This window comes from Pseudophryne corroboree, chromosome 6 (assembly GCF_028390025.1).
Source record: "Pseudophryne corroboree isolate aPseCor3 chromosome 6, aPseCor3.hap2, whole genome shotgun sequence".
Taxonomy (NCBI): Eukaryota; Metazoa; Chordata; class Amphibia; order Anura; family Myobatrachidae; genus Pseudophryne; species Pseudophryne corroboree.
In genome coordinates this window covers 809,566,363-809,593,840 of record NC_086449.1, presented here as the reverse complement: position 1 = coordinate 809,593,840, position 27,478 = coordinate 809,566,363, and the positions used below count along the sequence as shown (strand labels likewise).

General features: G+C 46.1%; 1 protein-coding gene across 8 annotated transcripts in view; it reads left to right on the top strand.

Moving 5' to 3' along the window:
* The window catches only part of AGBL3 (AGBL carboxypeptidase 3), a 169,944-nt gene that overhangs the window by 35,057 nt on the left and 107,409 nt on the right, over window positions 1-27,478 (top strand). For all 8 annotated transcript variants that reach the window (XM_063929025.1, XM_063929026.1, XM_063929031.1 and 5 more), the window contains 2 exons: window positions 21,957-22,139; window positions 24,573-24,680. In XM_063929025.1, the coding sequence (XP_063785095.1) occupies window positions 21,957-22,139; window positions 24,573-24,680 (291 nt within the window). The remainder of the gene's footprint in view (window positions 1-21,956; window positions 22,140-24,572; window positions 24,681-27,478) is intronic.

The window sequence follows — 27,478 nt, the reverse complement described above, 5'->3', positions numbered from 1 at the left end:
TTGACAATATATTTAAAACTAGTGCAATCGTTAATGTAACCGGACGCAACCCTGCATCGATTAGCGTACGGCACCTCCGATGCTATGAATACGCAAGCTCAAACCTGTGAGTATATGGACGCAACTCCGATGAGAAGTGCAACACTTTACCTTAAATAAACACGTTACAAGTGTACTGCACTCCAACCCGCAAACATTTAATAAAGAGAAAAGGGGAAAACAGAATGCAGTAACAATTGATCATACAATAAACACAGGTATACAGAGAAATGCAAGTATAATATAATACACCAATAAGGACTTAGGGTAACAGACCAAATTCATACGCATGCACCCCTGGATCCAGGCCACAGTCGTCAGCAGATAACCGCGATGATTCGAGATAGGCGATCTAATGCTTACTGTGGCCTGTCAGGACTTCTAACCCCAACGTGCAGTGGGGGATGCACTGCTACAATTGGCCAGTAAAGTACACTGGCCCTCATTCCGAGTTGATCGGTCGCAAGGCGAATTTAGCAGAGTTACACACGCTAAGCCGCCGCCTACTGGGAGTGAATCTTAGCTTCTTAAAATTGCGACCGATGTATTCGCAATATTGCGATTACTAACTACTTAGCAGTTTCAGAGTAGCTCCAGACTTACTCGGCATCTGCGATCAGTTCAGTGCTTGTCGTTCCTGGTTGACGTCACAAACACACCCAGCGTTCGCCCAGGCACTCCCACCGTTTCTCCGGCCACTCCTGCGTTTTTTCCGGAAACGGTAGCGTTTTCAGCCACACGCCCCTGAAACGCCGTGTTTCCGCCCAGTAACACCCATTTCCTGTCAATCACATTACGATCGCCGGAGCGAAGAAAAAGCCGTGAGTAAAAATACTTTCTTCATAGTAAAGTTACTTGGCGCAGTCGCAGTGCGAACATTGCGCATGCGTACTAAGCGGATTTTCACTGCGATGCGATGAAAAATACCGAGCGAACAACTCGGAATGAGGGCCCCTGTTTCAAATCATGATAGCCCATTGGTCCCCTTCACAGGTATTGTCTTCAGGAGTGCGATATTGGCTAATGAACTGACGATCATTTTTTGATACCAGACATAGGGAGATAATATGTCCCTGTGTGTCTATAAGCGTTATTGCGCAATTTTCACTGTTACACATGTGTTACAATATATATATATATATAAACGGTGTGTTGGGTAATGGTGTCTATGTGTATATTATCTATAAGTAAGAAATATTTGCTATGTGTTACAGTATGATATTTATTAACAAATACGTCTTCTACCGTAATGTGCACAGTAACTCGCCGATGCGGTAATTCGCGCCCTACCGTATTACCTATAGCATGCGTAAATGATGCATGCGTCATAGACGCGTCCATTAGTAAATGCCGTTGTGTATTCTAAATATCGAAATATGCAATTTGACTTTGACAGAGTGATTGCTGCTGCTTCTGTGTGAGCAGCAGCGATGCCTCTTCCAACCACATCACAATCAGGCCCAAAATGTGCCCCAGAAGTGGGATCGCTGATCTGGCCCTAACCACAAGAAATGCCCGGCTGGGCATAGGGCAGCATGTGCCAGCATTACTCCCGGAGATAACCGGCAGAGACAAAATGAAACTATTAAGTCTGAATCATACACACATTTGTCACTTTCCTCATTGATCTGGTAGAAATCGGCTTTATCTATGTGATCCGACTACTAATATCTCTGTGACGAAGCAAATGGAACACAGGCGATGGTATTTGCTCCAATGGGAGGGATTCCATTTCATTCAGCCAATCATAAGCAGCCACTGATCTTCATCATGGTCAGTTTGCATTAGAGATGGATCATCAGCAATTGGTCAACCGGCAAACAGCGTATGCCGTGTGGCCAGCCTTTACTATTCATGGCATCGCTTACGCGTCCGTCCACCCACTTACACGCCCGTACTCCCACTTAAACGCCCGTGCTCCCACTTAAACGCCCGTGCTCCCACTTAAACGCCAGTACTCCCACTTAAACGCCCGTCCTCCGTAGCCCAAGAGGCTAGCGCAGATATATCTTGATCAGCAAGGATAAAGATGGATAGGTACATTATCTCTCTCCACTCTATCTCTCGCCAAGGCTTAGTACATAGACCTCTAAGCCCGTATTGCGGACAGTCAGGAGGTGTTTCTTATCGACCAGTTCTAGTGCTGATAAATAACAAATGGGTATTTCTACTTGGTACTAAGGGGTCTATTTACTAAGCCTTAGATGGAGATAAAGTGGGCACAGATAAAGTACCAGCCAATCAGTGTCTCACTGCCATGTCACCGGCTGGTTTTGAAAAACGACAGGAGCCGATCGGCTGGTACTTTATCTCCGTCCATGGCTTAGTAAATCAGTGGCGCACCCAGGGGGGGGTTTACTGGGTCACCTCAGTCCCCACCCCCGTGATTGGCTCCACCCAGTTCTGGAAACCCCCCCATGCAAATCCTGCGTTTGCCACTGGTATATAGACCCCTAAGTATATAACATAAGCTGCTTGTTGTCGTCTTTCAGTGAAAACCAAAAAGTATGTATTTTTTTTTAATACCAGTTGTTTTTTTTTTTATATCGTCTTTATCATGTTTTGGAAAAGTAGCTCCTTTCATTTTTTTTTTTTATTTAATCTTTTTTTTTCTTTTCTATCACTTTGAACATAAATTTGCAGCCCACGGGTATGTATACGTGTAATAGGAGGCGAGAGACAGCACCGGAGATTGATGGATGTACTGGCCTTATTTATTGTTTATAGCGCAGTGATTAATGGTCTTCTCTGGTCTGTAATGTAGTACTCATTTGCCTCCACGTTAAAGGATTGGGTGATTTATTTGTCTCAGCGTAGGTGTTGCATTTCAATAGCTTGACAGTGATAACATTATATCCACATGGACTATTAATTAGGTACGAGTATAACAGAGCTGTGTACTCCAGCAGAATTGACGAGCTGAATGCAAGATTTAGGGAGGGGGGAACGGGGGGGGGGGGGGGGGGGGGTTAAAATACTCATACGGGCCCTGGGCAGATTAAATGGGTATTTACATTATTTACGGCAGAACGGGAGTGAGCAAACACCTGTTCTATACCGTGCACATCTAGAAACTATTTAACATTATGCTGAGATAATTAAACTGGATTATCACAAAAGAAGAGGAAATGACTATGATTTTCTTATAATTACCCTTAGTTTTTTTTTTTTCTTTGCGGCTAGCATTTTGTGGGCGTTAGGAATAAAAGTCTGTAAGATCACAAAACAACTGAAAATCGCTTAAAATGGTAATTAACTGCGGCAGAGAAAAACTACTGATTTCCTGATGTGCATACGTATAATTTTTATTTTCCTTGCATTTTTCTGACGAGGGCTCTGCCGGCTGCAGAATCTAGGCCCCGTCACCTGCAACATCAAACCGACTGTTCCAAATCGGCTTCGTCTTGTAGCATGACAAAAAAATACACTAATTTTCTCTTATTGATCTGTACCCTTGATGCAAGTACTCCGGCTTCCTCAGCTAGTGTATACGTACATTAAATATAGACCGACGCAGTCACGGTATGTAATGTTCTGACTGCGTTCTCACGGCAGTATATAATTTTCCGGCTGTGTATTTATCACAACAATTATCTGCCTAGCTGAAAGGAAAACATATTGCAACCGTCGAAATAATGATTTTTAATCAGGAGTAATTTAGAAAATAAATATACTTAACATTTAGGCGCCATTGGATTTTTCAATCATTTTTATTTTAAATTAGACAGATTTTCTGTCTAGTCACAAATCACATTTTTCTATGGCTTGAGGCTGTACAGGAATTTTTTGCAATACAGAGATTATCGTTGTCCAACATTGAATATTATTATGTAATGTTGTTACTTGGCGTTACTGTATCCCACACTGCGTGCTGTTTTTACGGCTAAAGGTGGGTACACACTGGTAGATATATCTGCCGATCAATTGATCGGCAGATATATCTATGGATGGATGGGGCAGTGTGCTGTGCATACACACGTTGCCCGATCTGTTGGGGACTGACGTCATGAACTGGGCGGGCGTGTACACACGCCTGCCCAGTTCAGCTGTCAATCACCGCCGGCTGCCGCAGCAAGCGTACAGGCGGTCGGCCGACCACCCGTACACACACAGCGACGCGGCAAAATATCTGTAGATATATTGGCCGTCGGCTGTGCTGCGGGGCCGACGCGATAAGTCTGTGAACGACGGAGTTCACAGACGTATCGCCCGTACACACTGGCCGACGGACCCACGATATATCGGCCGTTCAAGAGAACGGCCGATATATCGGCCAGTGTGTACCCACCTTTAGGGTGCACCGTGGATGTTGCATTAAAGTCTAGGTTTGGATCTGTATGCTAGACTTTTACATTTTGGACACCCTTCCCTCTGCGCCCCTCTACACACTTAAATTAATGTAAAATAAAGCGAAAGACTCCACTTATATTAAAGTAGAGACTCCCAGTCAATCCACAGTCTTCGCAAAAGGTAATTTGCACATAAATCATAAAAATAAATCCAGATGATACATGCAAAAGAGAATGAAAAGACAATCTAGTGCAATATGTTCACCAAAAATGTCTTCCATATTGTATAATAAATATTAATCCAGCAAGATCTTAAAACAAAGGTAATTTAATAGAACAATTTGGCAATAAAAATGTCCATATTCATATGGAGAAGTGATTGTCATTCACTGCTGTTACAATCCAAAACTTATGAGGGTGGCTTCCTACTAGAATCCAGATTTAAGAAGTGCACATAGGAAACTGTATAGATGTTCCACGTCTCCAGGGAAGAATCAGCTCCAGTAATGGGCATCTCGTTCTTTCCTCGTCTGGTTGGTCTGCCACTTAACCCCCTTTCTTACTCAACGCGTTTCGATCAGTATGCTGATCTTTGTCAAGGCAAGATCTTGCTGGGGGGGGGGGGGAGCAGATGAAACATGTGCAGAGAGAGTTAGATTTGGGTGGGTTATATTTGTTTCTGTGCAGGGTAAATACTGGCTGCTTTATTTTTACACTGCAATTTAGATTTCCGTTTGAACACCCCCCACCCAAATCTAACTCTCTGCACATGTTATACCTACCCCCCCCCCCCCCTTGCAGTGCACTTGGGGGGTTATTCCGACCCGTTCGCATGCAGCGGTTCTTCGCTGCGGTGCGAACGGGTCGGTACTGCGCATGTGCGCCGTGCACATTGCACATGCTCGTCGGGAACAAGGAAAGCATTCGCAGTGGCGACCGCAAGAAGATTGACAGGAGGAAGGCGTGTCGGGGCGTTGACTGACCGTTTTCCGGGAGTGGTCCAGCGAACACAGGCTTGTCCAGGCGTTTTGAGGGCGGATGTCTGCCTTCAAATCCGGGACCTGCATCGCTGGATCCGTCGCAAATGGTAAGTAGGTACAGGGCTGGTTTTGTTTTGTTATAAACTTTTTTAGCATAGCAGGGCTGCACAAGCGATCGCAGCCCTGCTATGCTAAAATACACTCCCCTATGGGCGCCGTCTAGTTGATCGCACGAGCAGCAAAAAGTTGCTACGTGCGATCAACTCGGAATGACCCCTTATGTGCACTGCAGGGGGGGGGGGGGGGGGGGGCAGATGTAACATGTGCAGAGAGAGTTACATTTGGGTGGGTTATTTTGTTTCTGTGCAGGGTAAATACTGGCTGCTTTATTTCTCTAACGTCCTAGTGGATGCTGGGGACTCCGTAAGGACCATGGGGAATAGACGGGCTCCGCAGGAGACTGGGCACTCTAAGAAAGATTTAGTACTACTGGTGTGCACTGGCTCCTCCCTCTATGCCCCTCCTCCAGACCTCAGTTAGAATCTGTGCCCGGCCAGAGCTGGGTGCTTTTAGTGGGCTCTCCTGAGCTTGCTAATAAGAAAGTATTTTAGTTAGGTTTTTTATTTTCAGAGAGCTTCTGCTGGCAACAGACTCTCTGCTACGAGGGACTGAGGGGAGAGAAGCAAACCTACTAACTGCGGCTAGGTTGCGCTTCTTAGGCTACTGGACACCATTAGCTCCAGAGGGTTCGAACACAGGATCTTAACCTTGGTCGTCCGTTCCCGGGGCCGCGCCGCCGTCCCCCTCGCAGAGCCAGAAGACAGAAGCCGGCAGAAGCAAGAAGACATCGAAATCGGCGGCAGAAGACTCCTGTCTTCACATGAGGTAGCGCACAGCACTGCAGCTGTGCGCCATTGCTCCCACACTAACCCACACACTCCGGTCACTGTAGGGTGCAGGGGGGGGGGGGGGGCGCCCTGGGCAGCAATTAAGTACCTCCTGGCAAAAGCAGCATATATACAGTTGGACACTGTTATATGCATGAGCCCCCGCCATTAATTTTACACAAAATTGCGGGAGAAGCCCGCCGCTGAGGGGGCGGGGCCTTCTTCCTCAGCACTCACCAGCGCCATTTTCTCTCCACAGCTCCACTGAGAGGAAGCTCCCCAGGCTCTCCCTTGCACGATAGAGAGGGTGAAAAAGAGATGGGGGGGCACATAAATTTGGCGTAAAAACAATATATACAGCAGCTACTGGGTTAACACTAAGTTACTGTGTGATTCCTGGGTCATATAGCGCTGGGGTGTGTGCTGGCATACTCTCTCTCTGTCTCTCCAAAGGGCCTTGTGGGGGAACTGTCTTCAAATAGAGCATCCCCTGTGTGTGTGGTGTGTCGGTACGTGTGTGTCGACATGTCTGAGGTAAAAGGCTGAGAGGGTGTCTCCGTCGACAACGCCAACACCTGTTTGGATATGTGTAAGTGCTGAGGTGAATTGCACAAAAGAATAGAGAACGGACAGGAAATCTACCCATGTCTGTCCCTGTGTCACAGAGACCTTCAGAGTCTCACAATGCTCACTATCCAAAATAATAAACACTGATATCGACACGGAGTTTGACTCCAGTGTCGACTACGATAATGCAAAGTTGCAGCCAAGATGGATGAAAGGTATTCAATATATGATTATTGTAATAAAAGATGATTTGCATATCACTGATGACTACTTTGTCCCTGACACAAGGGTACACATGTTAAGGGGAAGAAAGCTGTGGTAAATTTCCCTCCTCTCATGAGGAAAAAGAGCGGGAATCTCCAGACAAGAGACTGCAGCTTCCCACAAAGAATTCTCAGGCAGTATCCTTTCCCCACTAGGGCCAGGATGTGTTGGGAATCTTCCCCTAGGGTGTCCTGTTTGCACAGAAGGTAGCACTAGCTATTCTCAGGGATTCTGCAGATAGCGTGCACATTCTAGTATACTACTCAGACCGGCGATTGTGTCGGCACGGGTTTATAGCGCTGTGGCAGCGTGGACAGGTACCTTATCAGCAGAGATTGAGACCCTAGTAGGCATATATATATATATATATATATATATATATATATATATATATATATATATATATGTGGAAGGGGGGAATAGGGGTACCAGCGACTTGCAGTATCTAATATATAAAAATAACTATGAAGAATATAGCGGGATACGGTTTCCAAAAAAAGTAACAAAATATTTATTTATACAATTTGAGATATAATAATGGGATAAAAAAGTAGGTAAAAAGATAGATAATAAAAACAATAAAAAATACTAAAAAATATAGATAAAATAATACAGTTAAGCTAGAACCCTAAATCACGTAAAATCAGTAAAAGCAATTTTATACTGAAAAGTATTTTAGGATAAGAAAATGATGCTTACCTTGATGAAGTCTGAGGACGAAACGCGTTGGATATACCTCCACTGACTCTCCATTTTTAAAGATAAGCATCATTTTCTTATCCTAAAATACTTTTATCAGTATAAAATTGCTTTTACTGATTTTACGTGATTTAGGGTTCTAGCTTAACTGTATTATTTTATCTATATTTTTTAGTATTTTTTATTGTTTTTATTATCTAGCTTTTTACCTACTTTTTTATCCCATTATTATATCTCAAATTGTATAAATAAATATTTTGTTACTTTTTTTGGAAACCGTATCCCGCTATATTCTTCATAGTTATTTTTATATATTAGATACTGCAAGTCGCTGGTACCCCTATTCCCCCCTTCCACACCTTAACTCTAAAGGCAGCTTATCACTGCTGAGTACTTAGGGGTTAGCCGACACCTTACATTTTTAAAGGAGTGTCTTTAACCACTGTATTATCTTTTAATAAATATCTGTTCACACACACCTGTGGCGCCGTACCCCCACTACCTATATATATATATATATATATATATATATATATATATATTAAAGATGCTGTCTTAAGTGATAGATATATATAAAACATGCCCAAAGAGACATGAGTATACTGGGTCCTAGAGTCAAAGCTATGTCGATTTCTGCTTGACGTGTCCTGTAGAATATGCAATGGACAGATGATGCCGACTTAAGAGGCATGTGGAAGGCTGAGGATTGTGTGGAGAAGGGTTCTCGGACCTGGTCTACACAGATATAGCTGGTAATTCTGATATTTTGTCTTATATTCCTGCACAGCCTAGGAAAGCACGACATTATCAAATGCAGCCTTTCGAAGTCCGAGGTGCGTCCTTTCTTGCCAGAGGCGGGGGCACAGGAAAGAAGCTGCACAACACAGCTAGTTCCCAGGAACAGAAGTCCTCCCCGGCCTCTACAAAAATCCACCGCAGAGCTAGGCCCGGTGGGGGCACGCCTTCGTCCGTTCAGCCACAAGTGGATTCACTCCCTGTTAGAGTCCTGGGCAATAGATATTGTGTCTCAGGGATACAAGCTGGACTTTGAGAAGATGCCCCCTCACCGACAGCCCAGCCGGCTTCCCCCCACAAGAGGGAAACAGTGTTAACTGCAATTCATAAATTGTATCTTCAACAGGTGGTGGTCAAGGTTCCCCTGCTTCAACAAGGAGGGGGTTATTATTCGACCATGTTGTAGTCCCGAAACCAGACGGTGCGGTCGGACCCATATTGAATTTAAAATCCCTGAACATATTCCTGAAAGGGTTCAAGTTCAAGATGGAATCGCTAAGAGCGGTTATTGCAAGCCTGAAAGGGGGAGATTTTATGGTGACTCGGGACATAAAGGATGCATACCTTCATGTCCCCATTTATCCACCTCATCAGGCGTACCTCAGAATTGCGGTACGGGATGGTCATTACCAATTTCAGACGTTGCCGTTTGGTCTCTCCACGGCCTTGAGAATATTCACCAAGGTAATGGCGGAAATGATGGTGCTCCTGCGGAAGCAAGGTGTCACTATTATCACGTACTTGGACGATCTCCTCATAAAAGCGAGATCAAGAGAGCAGTTGCTGAACAGCGTCTCACTTTCTCTGGAAGTGAAACGGCAACACGGCTGGATTCTATATATTCCAAAATCGCAGTTGGTTCTTACAGCTCATCTGCCTCTCCTAGGCATGATCCTAGACACAGACCAGAAAAGGGTTTATCTCCCGATAGAGAGAGCTCAGAAGCTCGTGACACTGGTCAGGAATCTATTAAAACCAAAACAGGTGTCAGTGCATCACTGCACTCGAGTCCTGGGAAGGAGGGTGGCATCATTCGAGGCCATTCCCTTTGGCAGGTTCCATAGGAGGACCTTCCAATGGGACTTACTGGACAAGTGGTCCGGATCACATCTTCGGATGCATCGGTTAATCACCCTATCCCCCAGAGCCAGGGTGTCTCTCCTGTGGTGACTGCAGAGTGCTCACCTTCTCGAAGGTCGCAGATTCGGCATTCAGGACTGGGTCCTGGTGACCACGGATGCAAGCCTCCGAGGGTGGGGGGCAGTCACACAGGGAAGAAATTTACAAGGGCTGTGGTCAAGGCAGGAGACTTGCCTTCACATCAATATCCTGGAACTAAGGGCCATATACAACGCCCTAAGTCAAGCGGAGACCCTGCTACGCGACCAACCGGTTCTGATCCAGTCAGACCGCAGTGGCTCATGTAAACCGCCAAGGCGGCACAAGGAGCGGGTGGCGATGGTAGAAGCCACCAGAATTCTTCGCTGGGCGGAGAATCACGTAAGCGCACTGTCAGCAGTGTTCATTCCGGGAGTGGACAACTGGGAAGCAGACTTCCTCAGCAGGCACGACCTCCACCCGGGAGAGTGGGGACTTCATCAGGAAGTCTTCACGCAGATTGCAAATCGATGGGAACTGCCACAGGTGGACATGATGGCGTAACGCCTCAACAAAAAGCTAAAAAGGGATTGCGCCAGGTCAAGGGACCCTCGGGCGATAGCCGTGGATGCACTAGTAACACCGTGGGTGTTCCAGTCGGTCTATGTGTTTCCTCCTCTTCTTCTCATACCAAGGGTGCTGAGAATTGTAAGAAAAAGAGGAGTGAGAACAATACTCATTGTTCCGGATTGGCCAAGAAGGACTTGGTACCCGGAACTGCAAGAAATGCTCACAGAGGACCCATGGCCTCTGCCTCTCAGACAGGACCTGTTGCAACAAGGGCCCTGTTTGTTTCAAGACTTACCGCGGCTGCGTTTGACGGCATGGCAGTTGAACACCGGATCCTAGCGGAAAAAGGCATTCCGGATGAAGTTATTCCTTCGCTGATAAAGGCTAGGAAGGACGTGACAGCAAAGCATTATCACCGTATATGGCGAAAATATGTTGCTTGGTGTGAGGCCAGGAAGGCCACTACAGAGGAATTCCAGTTGGGTCGATTCCTGCACTTCCTACAGTCAGGTGTGACTATGGGCCTAAAATTAGGGTCCATAAAGGTCCAGATTTTGGCCCTATCCATTTTCTTTCAAATAGAACTGGCTTCACTGCCTGAGGTTCAGACGTTTGTTAAGGGAGTGCTGTATATTCAGCCCCCTTTTGTGCCACCGGTGGCACCTTGGGATCTTAACGTGGTGTTGGGTTTCCTGAAATCCCACTGGTTTGATCCACTTAAGACTGTGGAGCTAAAGTATCTCACGTGGAAAGTGGTCATGCTGTTGGCCTTAGCTTCGGCTAGGCGTGTGTCAGAATTGGCGGCTTTGTCAGGTAAAAGCCCCTATCTGGTTTTCCATATGGACAGGGCAGAATTGCGGACTCGTCCGCAATTTCTTCCAAAGGTGGTGTCATCTTTTCATTTGAACCAACCTATTGTGGTGCCTGCGGCTACTTGTGACTTGGAGGATTCCAAGCTGTTTGACGTAGTCCGGGCTTTGAAGATTTAGGTAACCAGAACGGCCGGAGTCAGGAAGACTGACTCGCTGTTTATCCTGTATGCACCCAACAAGCTGGGTGCTCCTGCTTCAAAGCAAACTATTGCTCGCTGGATCTGTAACCCGATTCAGCAGGCTCATTCTGCGGCTGGATTGCCGCATCCAAAATCAGTGAAAGCCCATTCCACAAGGAAGGTGGGCTCTTCTTGGGCGGCTGCCCGAGGGGTCTCGGCAGTACAGCTTTGCCGAGCTGCTACTTGGTCGGGTTCAAACACCTTTGCAAATTCTACAAGTTTGATACCCTGGTTGAGGAGGACCTTGTGTTTGCCCATTCGGTGCTGCAGAGTCATCCGCACTCTCCCGCCCGTTTGGGAGCTTTGGTATAATCCCCATGGTCCTTACGGAGTCCCCAGCATCCACTAGGACGTTAGAGAAAATAAGATTTTACTCACCGGTAAATCTATTTCTCGTAGTCCGTAGTGGATGCTGGGCGCCCGTCCCAAGTGCGGACTTTCTGCAATACGTGTATATAGTTATTGCTTAATAAAGGGTTATGTTATGTTGGCATCCATTGGTTGATGCTCTGTTTGTTCATACTGTTAACTGGGTAAGTTTATCACAAGTTATACGGTGTGATTGGTGTGGCTGGTATGAGTCTTACCCTGGGTTCCAAAATCCTTTCCTTGTAATGTCAGCTCTTCCGGGCACAGTTTCCTTAACTGAGGTCTGGAGGAGGGGCATAGAGGGAGGAGCCAGTGCACACCAGTAGTACTAAATCTTTCTTAGAGTGCCCAGTCTCCTGCGGAGCCCGTCTATTCCCCATGGTCCTTACGGAGTCCCCAGCATCCACTACGGACTACGAGAAATAGATTTACCGGTGAGTAAAATCTTATTTTTTACACTGCAATTAAGATTTCAGTTTGAACACACCCCACCCAAATCTAACTCTCTCTGCACATGTTACATCTGCCCCACCTGCATTGCACATGGTTTTGCCCATTAGCTAACAAATTTGCTGCTGCGATGAACTCTGAATTAGGCTCTCTACCCTTTCTATCTGCCCCACATGCAGCGCAACATGGTTTCATCAAGGGGCAAATTGTTTTTGTTTGTTTTTGATTTGCTCCTAATTCTGAATCAGTTCGTAGAAACGGACTCTCAGGTTCTTCCCAGTGGGATCTATAGTTTGGTGTTTCCTTCGGTTCAAGGCAGCTTTTGTTGCGGGTCTAGACCCTGAAGCTCAGAGTCAAACTACCAGCGGGGCAGACGGGGCGGTTACCCCAGGGCCCCCAAATATAGCACTTCTACTCTGTTGGGACACAAAATATAAACCCCACAGTCGGCTCAGAGTCCCTTCACTTCAGCGTCACGGACGTCAACCAGTAATGATGACACAATACCCCTTTCACACAAAGCTTCTGACCCCGGGATATTTCTGGAGCAACCCGGGACCTGGCTTGGGGTGAGAGGGTCAACCCGGTCTGTGTGTTCCGGGAATCCGACCATGATCGCGCCCAGGGTTCATCCAGGGAGCAACCCGGGTAGGCTGGAGTGTGAGCGGTGCGGCTCAGGTTTTCCAAACCAGGTGAGACGCTTAAAAGATCCGGTTGACTGTTTGGGGGCGCTAACAGCCTCCCTGAGACATCACACAATCAGCTGCTGTAGCCAATCTGACAGCGCTGTGCCAGGCACCCCGCACACAACCCGATGGACTGACACCGCCGCCAGATGCCCAGCGCAAGCAGCCGCCACATGAGTAATCAGGGGCACCTATTCAGTTGTGCTGAGTGACCGTAGCAGCATCTGCAGCTTGACCACGGTGGCTAGCATGTGACTCTGAGCCGCTGGCCATCTCACCCCAGGTCACCCCGCCGCTGGGCCATCTGCCTCCCTACCTATGTCCTGCAAAGCCAGCGATAATGTCAGCACACCCTGCAGAGCCTGGACAACCTGATGGGGGGGGAGAAGAAGAGGACGCAGGTGGAGGGCTGACACAGGTGCAGTGAGAACAGGGAAGACCTGGGAATATCCCGGGAGCAAAGTGCAATGTGAAAGGGGTCTGAGCAGTTGTGACATGGGTTGAAACCATGTTCAATATGGTGGTCGGTAGGGGGGCACCACCCTAGTTGTCCCACAAACCTTATTCCGCCCTTCTGAAGGTGATTCGGTAGAATGGGGCTGTAGGGTAACCCCTGGCACTCGGTTACTATGTCCCTCTGTAAGTAATGTGGAAGCTGCATTACTTTGTACATAGATCACGATTATAGTAGGAAAATGAGAGAGGAGACACAGACATATAAGCAGATGCTATAAGCTCCATTTTTATCCACACAACGCGGCTGTTTCTAAATCCGTAGGTTTTAATGCGGAATATAAAAGGCATCTAATTAAAAACTCCCAGAAACCGGAAAAAAGCAAAATACACGCAAAATGCATTTAATTAAAAAGGCTGTTCTGTTAATTAGAAGCGGGCTTGTATTATTACTACAGATTTGCTAGATGTGCTGCCTTGAATAACTTCCGTAAAATCATCACACTCGCTGCGTGCGTCCGTGAAAACGATCGGCAGCCCCTCAGTATTCTAGCGGTTGGTGCACTACATGTCCCAGGAGAGGTGCGAGGGAATTTTCTGTGTACTCGGGCCGGAGGGACCAATCTCTTTACTCATCACCGCACGGAGGACACAAAATTTAATATAGGTGACGTGACGGAGGGGTCTGTTAGAGGTTCAGTCTTTACAAGAAAAAGCATGATAATTTGGGGTTTATGTCCCCCGAATTTTCCTGCCATCCTCATAGTAACTGTAATGTTGTCTATGATAGTCTCTCCGGGGTCCCGTCACACACCCCACAAAATTTCTATTATGTTCACCAAATCTCCCCAACCATCCCTTCCAGGCTAAACCTTCTGTAGTGCTACTAATCCATCCCAAATTACATTTCCTGTCCGGCAAATATCTTTGTCATCCCAGATTTAAATGCTTTGTCTTCAGTCACCTGCAGCTCAACGTAATTCTTAGCCAAACTTTGCAACTTTTTAATCGGAGGCTTCACTGCAAACCGCATTATCCGGCCCCTGGTCCCACTTCATTCTGGATCCAGAAGGCTGGTCAACTCTGGGAGTCTGAGCACACCCCAAAATTGGTAGGCATCCAGGACATCCTGGAAGAGTTGTACATTTTAAACACTAAATGAACATAATTTATATTGCTATGCAAACACATCTTGCCATATACAATCTTGTTTCATTCACAAATCCATATATAAGTAATAACCCATACGGTAGCAGTCACCGGGTTTAAACATTTATGGGGAGATTCCATTATGCAAGAGGTTCCGATGCAACGGATAACACGCGTTGTATTGGCGTCCGTGGCTCCAATGCAACTTCCCCACTATTAGAATCTTTCCTTTTTAGTATTGAAGATATAACCTTAAAGTACAGTGTGAGTAAAAGCTTAATAACAATTGTTACCAGATATCATTCTTGAGAAAATTAGCTACAGTGACACGACTCTCTTTTTGGAGTGTATTCAATTGCTAGTGAAGGGTGTGAATTGCTGTTCCTACGGCGTTCAAGTGCCTGCAACAGCACCCCATTGCAAACCCTTTGCCTGACCAACTAAATGCCGCTGCCGTAAAGTGCGGAGGGTGATGCGCAGATTCAGGCCAGGCGAAGGACTCGCCGGCAGTTGAATTGCCCCCTTTATGTCTTATGTTTTCAGCTATGAGAGCTTTTGGTGTTCTATAAGCAGTCTCTTGGTGTGGGCTGTCTTGTGGAATGATGATAAGTAGTGGTGAAAGTTTACACCGATGGCAGTGTAAGAATGTAGTGTGAGCGGAGTTTACACATTCACAGCAAGATGGCTGTAGGAAGCGGAGGGACCCTTTTCGCACAACAAAAGTCCTTGCAATATAAAGGAGCGACCCTCTGGGAACTACCGCCATATGAAGATGGCGCTAGTTCCCGCAGTAAAAACTCTGGAAAACATTCAGTATTCCGAGGTTGATGATTATCCAGCGGCGGTTGTGTAATGGGCCCCTTTAGCATACTGAATAGGCCCCTATAACTCATGAGTATTTGTAGCTGCTCAGATGATGACTAAGGGAGATATGTACTAAGCAGTGATAAAAGTGGAGAAGTTGCCCTTGGCAACCAATCAGATGCTCTGTATACTTTTTTTTATAGTATGCAAATTATAAATGTTAGGTCAATGCTGATTGGTTGCCATGGGCAACTTCTCCACTGGCTCACTTCTCCACTTTTATCACTGCTTAGTACATGTCCCCCTTAATGAAGAACTATAAAGGCCCCATACACTACAACGATATGTCTGAGGCTGAAGTCGGATGTAATTTCCCTTGATCTCCCCCGGGACATTCCCAGGAGTGATTCCATTACGATTTGGTACTTTTGTGCTATTTTTGCATAAGATATATCGCATGCGATCGATGAAGCCGCTATACATCGCATGCAATATATCGTACGGCATACAATTGTACCGTGAGATATATCTGATGGGCTGGATAGAGGGCTACGGGGGCTGGGAGTGTCCTGAGAATGGCAGTCACACGTCCATGTGATACATCGCATGCACAAATAACACACTTTTTTCAACCGATTCCATCCAATTCCGATATATCATTAGTGCAGCACCAACGACCTAGGGGATTCTATCTGACAGCCACGGGGACGCGCATCAGATTGGATACGATCTAAAACACATACGATTGTACACAATTTCATACAATATATCAGTCGGATATATCGGAATTGTATGAAATCGTGTAAAATCATACTAGTGTATGGGGCCCTTAAATAAAACGATATAGCAGCATCAGGCAATACATATAACATTTATGTTCTATGTTGTATCTTCCACTATCTGTTGCTGTGCAGCTGTATTCCTGATGCCTGACATTGGACTTACATTATGTGCCATCACTTTGTTCCTCATGTCTCAGCCTTGTCACTGATTCTCATCTACTAGCTGCAATACCTTGAATGGGGCCTATCCCACCAACCAATCGTCAGGAGGTATTCCCCTGCCGCATGCACTGGAGGCACCCCTATAGCAATAAAAGGGTGTTTTTACGCTACCAAACTAATCAAGGGCATGGAGACGCTGGAATACGAGGAAAGGCTTGCAAGGCTAGGCATGTTTACATTGGAAAAGAGGAGACTAAGAGGGGACATGATCAACATCTACAAATATATAAGGGGTCAATACACAGAGCTTGGGAGGGACCGGTTTTTTATAAGATCAGCACACAGGACACGTGGTCAGTCGGTTAGGTTAGATGAGAGGAGTTTCCGCACATTGAGGCGAAAAGGTTTTTACACAGTAAGGACAATACGTCTTTGGAATTCCCTGCCTGAGAGAGTAGTAACAGCGGACTCAGTCAACACCTTTAAGAATGGGTTAGATAAATTCCTATTGGATAAAGATATTCAGGGTTATGGAGCGTAGGCACGCATTATAGTTACTATAACTAGTCCTAACATAAAAATAACTAGTCCTATAATAAGACTGCATAGGAGACCACAAATAGGTTGATGGACATTTGTCTTTTTTCAACCTTAGTTACTATGTTACTGGGGATGTGGCGAGGCCTATAAGGGGCGTGGCCACGTCCAGCATGGTATGGCCACGCCCTCAGTGTGACGCAGAATCACCAGTGTTGGGGTTATAGAATATTACTTGGCCTTTTGGCTGAATGAGGAAATGGCAGGAACCCGAGCAGATGTATTATAAAGAACCCTGCGATATATTGATTTTCTGCAAACAATGGTCCCATTGACTGATTTCCTGTAAACGCTGTGTCATTTGGTAACAGAATCCTTACGGAATGCTCAGTTATTTGCTACTGGTCCACGCTCTGCGTGTGAGTGTTTGCTTTGCTGAATCACCGGCGCGTCCGTTGGAAGGAACAAGTAAAACATATCAGCTGTCATTATCGCCTCTTATCTCAAATCCTTATCTAATAATTAGCCTGCCATGCGAGAAGCCGTCATACTCAATTTCACACTTAAACAGGCAGTGATACCTGCCGCGCCGCTTGTACTTCTCACAGCTAGGTAGCAGATGGCGGTAACCGCACCATGATGCTTCGCTTTAGTGTATTACAGGATAGATATATATATATATATATATATATATATATATATATATATATACACACACACACATACACAGTGGGGCCCGTTTATAGTAGGACATGTGGGCTTTTTATGTACACGGGAAAACGCGTGTAAGAAAGAAAATGTAATTACTTGAATATGTTCGGCCAGGCTGAGATCTCAGGAGCATCCAGCCCAAACCAGTAGCATTTGCGGCGGGTTCCTAGACAGTTAAAAGATAGACAGTCATTAGTTAGACACTATATGGTCGACAGTCAAATGTCAAACACAAAAAAAAATTGTTTTGTTTTTCTGTGTGTTTTTTTTTTTTTTTACAACTTTTGCCTCATTTTACTATCCATGTCACAAACTATGACCTTTTAGTAAAGTTGTGGCGAGCGAAGCGAGACACCGATGCCCGAAGCGTGGCGAGCGGACAAATTGAATCAAATTTGGGTTAAAATTTTTTAAAAACACCCCAAAAAATGTTTGTGTGTGTCTGACTTATGACCCTGTCTGACTTATGACCCTGTCTGACTTATGACCCTGTCTGACTTATGACCCTGTCTGACTTCTCACCCTGTCTGACTTATCACCCTGTCTGACTTATCACCCTGTCTGACTTATGACCCTGTCTGACTTATGACCCTGTCTGACTTTTCACCCTGTCTGACTTATGACCCTGTCTGACTTATCACCCTGTCTGACTTATGACCCTGTCTGACTTATCACCCTGTCTAACTTATGACCCTGTCTGACTTTTCACCCTGTCTGACTTATGACCCTGTCTGACTTATCACCCTGTCTGACTTATGACCCTGTCTGACTTTTGACTGTCGACCATATAGTGTCTAACTAATGACTGTCTATCTTTTAACTGTCTATGAGCTATACCACACCCTTTGCGGCAGGCGTGTCTCGAGCGTTGCAGCTATGGCGTGGCTTTTGGAAGTTCTTCATTAAGAATGTGTACCCGTTCCATCTATACTGTCTATTGATACTAGTTCTCCTGTTACTTCAGTGACGATATTTTGAATATTTCCAATCACAAATCTGTTGCCTTCCGTCAACTGATCCAGTCATGTGTAGGGGTCCGATGGCAATGCCGCCCAGCAATCATGATTCAATTGCGATCGCATTGCAGAGACCTCAAATAGACGATGACCTCTGCCTACACAGCATGGCTGTGTAGGCAGGGGCACCGACGCATAAAATGGGTATGTGGAAGGGTCTGAGGGAATAAAAGGGGCACGGAGGGGTCTGATAGTATATAAGGGGGATATGGGGGTCTATGGTATATAAAGGGCGATGTTGAGAGGTTGGATGGTATAAAAGGGGTGTGTGTACTTTAGCCACCATGAACTTACTTCAGCTCAGTACCTTCCCGGGAGATATGGGGACCCCAAAACCATGTATTGGTGCCCAAGATTTCTGTTGCCGCACCTGCACAAATAAAGTACTTATGAAATAAAATTAAGATAAATAAAAATATTGTTGTTGTCCCCTTTATAAGTCCAGCGCTCTTCTTTCTGCAGTCTAAAACTGATGCAGCGTTACACATAATATTAAGCAGTAAGGGGGCTATTCAGAAATTGACGCAGCTAAGCGAAAATCGCAAATGGGCGATTTTCGCTCAACTGCGCATGCGCTGCGGCTGCAACGTGCGTGCGCAACCCTTCGCTATGTGATCACATCCCAGAAGGAGTGATTGACAGGCGGCGGTCGTCCGGGGGCGGCGACGCAACAATGAGGGGGAGGAGAGCAGGGAACGCAGGCGTGTCATAGCCATTTTCGGGGCAGGTCCGTGGCGTCGCCTGCGTTTCCTGCGAGTCAAAACATGGCGTCGGTGCCCCTGCCTACACAGCCATGCTGTGTAGGCAGAGGTCATCGTCTATTTGAGGTCTCTGCAATGCGATCGCAATTGAATCATGATTGCTGGGCGGCATTGCCCTGTGCTAGGAAGTGGGCGTGATGCCAGGAGGGGGGCTTGTTCTTCCGGGAATCCATGGGACTGTTAAAAAATTCAGAAGTCCCCTTGCGTGACGTGGGAACATGAGTAGGCTAGTATGAGGCATGCACTGCAGCGAATGGATGGTTAGAGGGGAGCAAAGGGCCCGCCTAGTGCGTTTTCACGATCCCCGGATAACACGGACAAGCCCTCATTGCGGTATGGCCCCGCCCCCTGTTTGGCTCGCTGGGCATGTTGGGCGGCAGTATATTCTATCTTCCTAGTTCATACCTGGCCGTTTTAGGGATTAGTGGGCCTTTAAATAATGAATTTCCTTTAATTACAGCCACTAGGCCAAGCGAAGCCGGTATCTCTAATTCATGACGGCAGCAGCGGCTGACACTGAATACCCTGTGACAGCACTCTGCATGTTTCCCCTAGTGCCTGAGACAAATTTATCCAGCATGTCAGCCAGTTTTGCCGTTTCCTGTTACAGCTACTAAAAAGGAGCTTTGAAATATCACAAAGTGACACATTAATGGCTCCGGAGTCCAGACTCTTCACAATTCCAAGAGACGCAAAGTAATGTCCTGCCGTTTAAAAATGGAAACGGGATAATGTAAATGTTCTGTGACAAAGTATCGTCTACTTTATACGGTAGCGGGAAGTCAGCATATTGATGGGCAGAGGTACAGGCGGAGAGCCAGCAGAGGTACAGGACGGTACAAGTGTACTTAAATGGGGTCAATACAATGATCTCCCGCTGAGTAAATTAATGGAAGTACTTTGCATAGTGTTGCTAATATCCATTACTTGTCTGTTCTTTTTTTTTAATGGATTGTATGATCAGATTTTACGAGGGCGGCCTTTACAAACGCAATGTGTCTGTATTATAATCCCTGTGCTGCTAGGCACATCTCGAAGACGTGATTTCCATAACTCTCAGACGTTATTTGGAGCACAGTAATCTGCAGAAATCACCAGCGGTGTTTGTACACAGCAGTATTGAGTATATATACTAATGCCGCAGCAGCTGTAATTCATACAGAGACGCCCATCGACGCTGTCTCTAATCCACAGCCTGCGCAGAAATACGCAGCAACGGAAGTACCATCAGTCGTCTGAGCAACTCAGAATGTCCCTGCACTTAGGCTGTCGGAACCAGTGAAACTGCCTACACAGACGCAGTCGCCGACTGCAAAGCACCCACAAAATGCTCACAACACGCCCGCATTTCACTAGCCACTCCCCTGGTACCTCTCATAAACGCTCGCTGACTGTCAATCACTCTGCGTCCAAATTCACACTACGACCGCTTTCGGTAAATCAACATGCACATTGCAAAAAACATCGCCCAACTGCGCAAACATCAGCATTGCGTCCAGTTAAGTCCATCTGTGGAACAGGCCCTTAGCCCCCAGTAAGCACCGCTACCACTCCTGTCCGTTATTCCTCCGATGTGATGCTTATTATCACATACATTTATGTTCTACATAACCCCTAACAGCAAGCGGTGTTGATGTAGATGGAGAGATGAACGCAGAGTCCGTTTGCAGAGCATCTTGTGTGTTTGCGCCCTACGCTTGCGCCGGAGGGGGCGAAGCAGATCATTACGCAAACTCCATGAATGCGTCCCCACTTATGACTAAGTGTATGTGACTTGGCTGTGATTGGTGCTAGGCAAAGTTCAGTGGGCGTGTCCACTGAATTACGGGGCTCTGCAGGATTGTTCGTACATGTAAATATACCAGTATGTACAGATGGATATTTTGCACCATGAACGTAACTAGTATAAGAGCACACTCGTAGTGATGTATACAGTATACTGGGTATAATGGGCCTAATTCAGAGTTGATAGCAGCAGCAACTTTGTTAGCAGTTGGTCAGAACCATGGTGGTCATTCCGAGATGTTTGCTCGTTGCCAATTTTCGCAACGGAGCGATTAAGGCAAAAATGCGCATGCGGTTAGTATTTTACCACAAAACTTAGTAGATTTACTCACGGTCGAACGAAGATTTTTCATCGTTGAAGTGATCGGAGTGTGATTGACAGGAAGTGGGTGTTTCTGGGCGGAAACTGGCCGTTTTCTGGGAGTGTGCGGAAAAACGCAGGCGTTCCAGCATAAAACGCAGGAGTGTCTGAAGAAACGGGGGAGTGGCTGGCCGAACGCAGGGCGTGTTTGTGACGTCAAACCAGGAACGAAACGGGCTGAGCTGATCGCAGTGTAGGAGTAGGTCTGGAGCTACTCAGAAACTGCTAAGAAATTATTTATTCGCAATTCTGCTATGCTAAGATACACTCCCAGAGGGCGGCGGCTTAGCGTGTGCAATGCTGCTAAAAGCAGCTAGCGAGCGAACAACTCGGAATGAGGGCTCATGTGCACTGCAGGGGGGCAGATGTAACATGTGCAGAGAGAGTTAGATTTGGGTGGGGTGTGTTCAAACTAAAATCTAAATTGCAGTGTAAAAATAAAGCAGCCAGTATTTACCCTGCACAGAAACAAAATAACCCACCCAAATCTAACTCTCTCTGCACATGTTATATCTGGACCCCCTGCAGTGCACATGGTTTTGCCCAATTGCTAACAAACTTGCTGCTGCGATCAACTCAGAATTACCCCCAATATGCTGGTCATTTGGTCTGTGTAATATATAAATATATATATATATATATATATATATATATATATTATATTTTTTTTTGTTTGTTTTTTTCTCTCCAGCTGAACATTTCTATTACCCCCATCCCCGGACCACCCAGGTTGTGTATGAAAATCATTGTGGAAGAAAACTACCACGGCTCAGAGAGCCACGGGATCTGTATGGTGTGTCCTCGGCCAGCTTCTTCCAACTGCCACGTTGGCCATACGAGTGCCAGGTGCTCCGGGAAAGAATTCAGCACATTGGTGAGCGCCTGCTACCTTGTCTTTTATACGGTGCAGCTTACATAGGGGTTAGTACATGCTGTACATTATATTAATATTAGGAGGTTTGTACCATGTAACACAGGTCATGGTACTGTAGGGGGTAAAGTAACTAAGCAATGGCTTCACTTGTAGGTTTTGAAACAGCAATAAGGGGTCTTACTTAGATGCTCGATGTTTATGCAATATTGCGTGTTCGGATGCAGCAGCAGATCACACAATGCCTCCGGCTGCTATAGCATATTATCGTACTGCTGTACACGCTGCGTCCATCTATAGATCAGGCCCCATAGATAGCGCAGAACACGCTGCGTCCATCTGTAGATCAGGCCCCATAGTAAGCGCAGAACACGCTGCGTCCATGTATAGATCAGGCCCCATAGTAAGCGCAGAACACGCTGCGTCCATCTATAGATCAGGCCCCATAGATAGCGCAGAACACGCTGCGTCCATCTATAGATCAGGCCCCATAGATAGCGCAGAACACGCTGCGTCCATTTATAGATCAGGCCCCATAGTAAGCGCAGAACACGCTGCGTCCATCTATAGATCAGGCCCCATAGTAAGCGCAGAACACGCTGCGTCCATCTATAGATCAGGCCCCATAGTAAGCGCAGAACACGCTGCGTCCATCTATAGATCAGGCCCCATAGTAAGCGCAGAACACGCTGCGTCCATCTATAGATCAGGCCCCATAGTGAGCGCAGAACACGCTGCATCCATCTATAGATCAGGCCCCATAGTAAGCGCAGAACACGCTGCGTCCATCTATAGATCAGGCCCCATAGTAAGCGCAGAACACGCTGCGTCCATCTATAGATCAGGCCCCATAGTAAGCGCAGAACACGCTGCGTCCATCTATAGATCAGGCCCCATAGTAAGCGTAGAACACGCTGCGTCCGTCTATAGATCAGGCCCCATAGTAAACGCAGAACACGCTGCGTCCGTCTATAGATCAGGCTCCATAGTAAGCGCAGAACACGCTGCGTCCATCTATAGATCAGGCCCCATAGTAAGCGGAGAACACGCTGCGTCCATCTATAGATCAGGCCCCATAGTAAGCGCAGAACACGCTGCGTCCGTCTATAGATCAGGCCCCATAGTAAGCGCAGAACACGCTGCATCCGTCTATAGATCAGGCCCCATAGTAAGCGCAGAACACGCTGCGTCCGTCTATAGATCAGGCCCCATAGTAAGCGCAGAACACGCTGCGTCCGTCTATAGATCAGGCCCCATAGTAAGCGCAGAACACGCCCGGTTTTGCATATTACTTTTTGCTCTTTTAAATGACGTTGGTGAACCCTCAGACATTGGGTTTCTGCTTGGTGAATATGCCCCATTGACCTGTAATATCTTAGTAATATGAAGCAGCATATAACATGTCTTCTAATGCTACATTTCTACTTACACTGCCACATTACATTAGTTTAGAGACCTACAAATCCCCCAGCGCCGGGCTGTCAGACACTACATTCTAATTAAAAGTGCTACTTACTTGTAGGTAAAATGCAGACGTCTTGGTTACACACATTATACTGCATGATAGGCATTTTGTGCAGCAGAAGTGTTGTTAGAAATGACAATAAATACACTACAGTGTAAATGCTTCCACAATAAGCCTGGCTGGCAGTCTCCGTAGCGGAATACATATGTATTCCCGGTGGACGGGATGCCGGCTGTCACAATTCCGGCAGCAGGGAGAGCGCAAAGAGTACTCTTGCGGGCCCGCCACAGGTTCTGTTCCCACTCTGTGGGTGTCGTGGGTACCCGCTAGTGGGACTAGCCCCTGTGCGCCGGCATTCTGGCTGTCGTCATTGTCGGCTGTTGGGATTCTGGCGTCGGTACCCTGACCGCCGGGATCCCCACAGCCGCCAAATGAACTGCATCCTTCCGTAGTGTGAAGATGCGTCTTTGTGCTGTGTGTATGTGATTGCTACATGGTTTGTTCCGGATAAAAAGTGACTTTTTTTTTTTTTGCTTAGGTCCCACCTTATAATTAGGCCTTAGCCTGGTGTACGTGGGCAAATTTGATGCCACTGTTAGCTGACTCTGATTGTACCTGATGGGGTCACCACTGGCCAAATATAATATTACAGTTTAAAATAATATTAAGTAAAAAAAAAAAAAGACCCCCCAAAAAAGGGGTAAATTCCTAATACGAAGCCTTCGCTCATACATGTGATGGTATATACTGTAGTGATGTGCAACAGCCGCACTGCACTGATTGAGCCTTAGAAGATCTGGATACTTGAGCATGGAAGGTTGAAGCTTTTCCCATTCACACGTCTTACAAAGTGTAGCTTGGGTCCTGCTGCCTGGGCTCTGATTGAGAAGCTCTGTCAGTCCTACACGGGGGCCGTAAGTCAACACCTCTATATTGTCCCATTTGTCTTATTCATCTTCATGTGTGTTTAGAGTGGAACCCCCCTGTACCAGAGCCAATGTACAGATCTACAGGCTTAGAGCAGGAACTGGCTGGCACCGAGCATTTAGAGAGCAAGGTGATCTACCAAGTCAAGGAAGGTAGGTACACTCGCCGTCCGTTCTTATTCCTCCATGCATAGCTCTGTCATGCATCGCTGTTCACAGGCTCACTGTTCATTGTACAATTCCTTCCATCTAACAGGCCTCTTGCTCTGTCTCATGGCTTTCATATTCTTTGTTGCTACTTGCTGCTTTCCAGCTTGTCTTAACCTTCATTTCCTTTTTGCTGTTCAGTTCTCCACATCTTTTCTCACCGCCCCAGGGCAGTTGGTGTGTCCTTGTTTTCCCTCTCTGTTCTCAGCTGTACCTGATGTCTCCTATTCCCTGTACTACCTGACTTTCCTCTACATACTCCCTTCTCCTACCACTCACTCTTACATCTCCTGTTCCACCACTTTCTCTCCAACCGCAAAACACGTCCACTTCCCCCACGTGCCACCACCTCTTCTCCCATACCCTCCAGTCTTACCTTAGGTAAACCATTGCTTATGGTATGTTCTACACCTTCAGCCCTCCTACTGCTACACCTTCCAAGTCATTCTCCCTCAACCTTATCTCCTGTTCACACTATATTTAGGCTTATATCTAATTTGTATTCATGTTGCGATCATCTACTGCCACTTTTAACTCCCCCCTATGCCACCATCCCCTTCAAAATTGTCACCACCCATCAAGATATCTCCTCCAGCCACATCCCACCCACTTAACTTGTGTCCAACAATCTCCACAATCTGTTCTTCCCCCTCATATCTGGTGATCTAAGCTCTTATGTCATCTTCTTCCCTTCCTACCACCAACAAACTAGTGTAAAGTAGACCCCTGCATGCTTCTCTTGTAGGACCTCCCTGTCACTTTTCACTTAACCAGCCTCTCCTCTTGCTCAACCATCACTCCTTTATATTTTTTATGGCTCTGTTCTTTTCTGGTTCCTTCCTTTCTTTCTAACCGCTCATTCTCTGCATCTTCTACCAGCAACTCCTCCATTCCTCTACTGCTACCCATTGGGGACCCACAAGGCTTCGTCCTTGGCCCTTTGCTTTTTTTGCTGTATATTTCCTTTCTTGGTGAAATAATTAACTGCAATGATAATCAAATTTACCTCTTCACCCCTAGGTTATCCCTCCCTTTCTCTTCTTTCCCCCCTTTCTTGTGTGCCAAGCTGCCCCTCCGCCATCTCCCCATGGATGTCCGAGCGCTATCTAAAGCTCATGATCCCTCATTCTTGATTCTCTGACCACATCTTTCACTGTGCCCAAAACAACACTCTCCTCTGTTTCTCATGGCCACTTCCAGTCTCTGTGACTCTGCTGCTATCACATTCTATTACCTAGAGGCAACTTTCTTATCCATGATGCTAATAAAACTCTAACCTTTTTTATATCCCGTCTTAACTTTCACATTTATTATATCCCATCTTATTATATATCTCATCTTACCATCTCAACCTCCTCTTGTCTGGCTCCCCACTGTCATTTCAATGCTTCTGTCACTCTACGTCCTCCTCCCTGATCTCTCAATTCCTACATTATACTGTATATAAAAACATAGAATTTGATGGCAGATAAGACCTTCTTGGCCCAACTATTCCTATGCCTATCCCAAGCATTTTTAAATTGCTCTACTGTCTTAGTGTCTACCACCTCTGAGGGGAGGCTATTCCACTTATCCATTACACTTTCTGTGTAGTCATTTTTCTCCTTGTACAATACAGAATTAAATTCAAACTCCTCATCCTCACTGGCCACGCTCTAATCCACCCCCCCTCCAACAACTTCAACCTTCCCCACCTCTTCATGCCCTCTCTGCTCTGCCAATAAACAGCTCCTTGACACCCCCACCCCACCACCACTGATAGCCATATCATACTATGTATGCGTAAAGGATTCTCATGTTCTTCTTGTCTGTGGAACCTAATTTCATGCCATGTCCACCATCAGTCTATCAGTATTTACTCTTGCTTCCCACAATCCCACTCAGTATCACCCACCCCACCACTCCTCAAGCTCAGTCTTTCTTCTCCCCATTCTTTCTGTCTTTCCTCCTATCTTCTGTCCACTGTTACCTCCTCTTTTTTCCTGGATTGGGTTCTATGCTTTAGGCATGTTCGGTACCTTGCCTATTAAAAACACGTATTATGCTTAATTTAAATGGCCTGCATTTGACCTCTTCTGTATGTTACTTGTTGGACCCCCAAGATTTATGTAGAATGATCTATTTCCCATTTCCTCCACTGTGAGGTTCTCTGGAATTTTGTGGAACACCCTATAAATAAATGATGATACTGAAATACTAAATTCCTGTGGAAGGTTTTGTTTTTCAAATAAATAATCATGGACTCTATTTTCATCCTGTTGATTGAGATGAAATGTTTGATCATTGCAGTGTAGTATAGCACAAATAAACAGCTAATTTATCCACGCATACAGCAGTATACTGTAATGTTCCAATCTCCGTAAGGCTAATTTTTCATAATTAGTCCAGTAATTAACAAGATGAAAGTGCTGCACCAGCAGACCGCAGGAAGATAAAACTTTACTTCAACTTTTGTAAATTGTACCCAGAAGTATCTCCCAGGGGTCCAACGGAGCAGCCGGAGAAGGAGAAAATATTCAGAATTTGGTGGGTTTTCTCCAAAGCTCACATCCTCCTATTGTTTCTCTTCATTACTCCAAGACTCCCACTGTTTCTGAACTACGGCTCTTAGCCAGGGGCTCTGAGACTCCTGAGGTCCAGCTCCGTAACCTGTCCACGTCTGGTTGCGGCTACACTTACCTGGCGCAGGACCCGTACTACACAAGCACAAGTGGTTTTATCTGTTTCCCCTGCTCTGACAATCA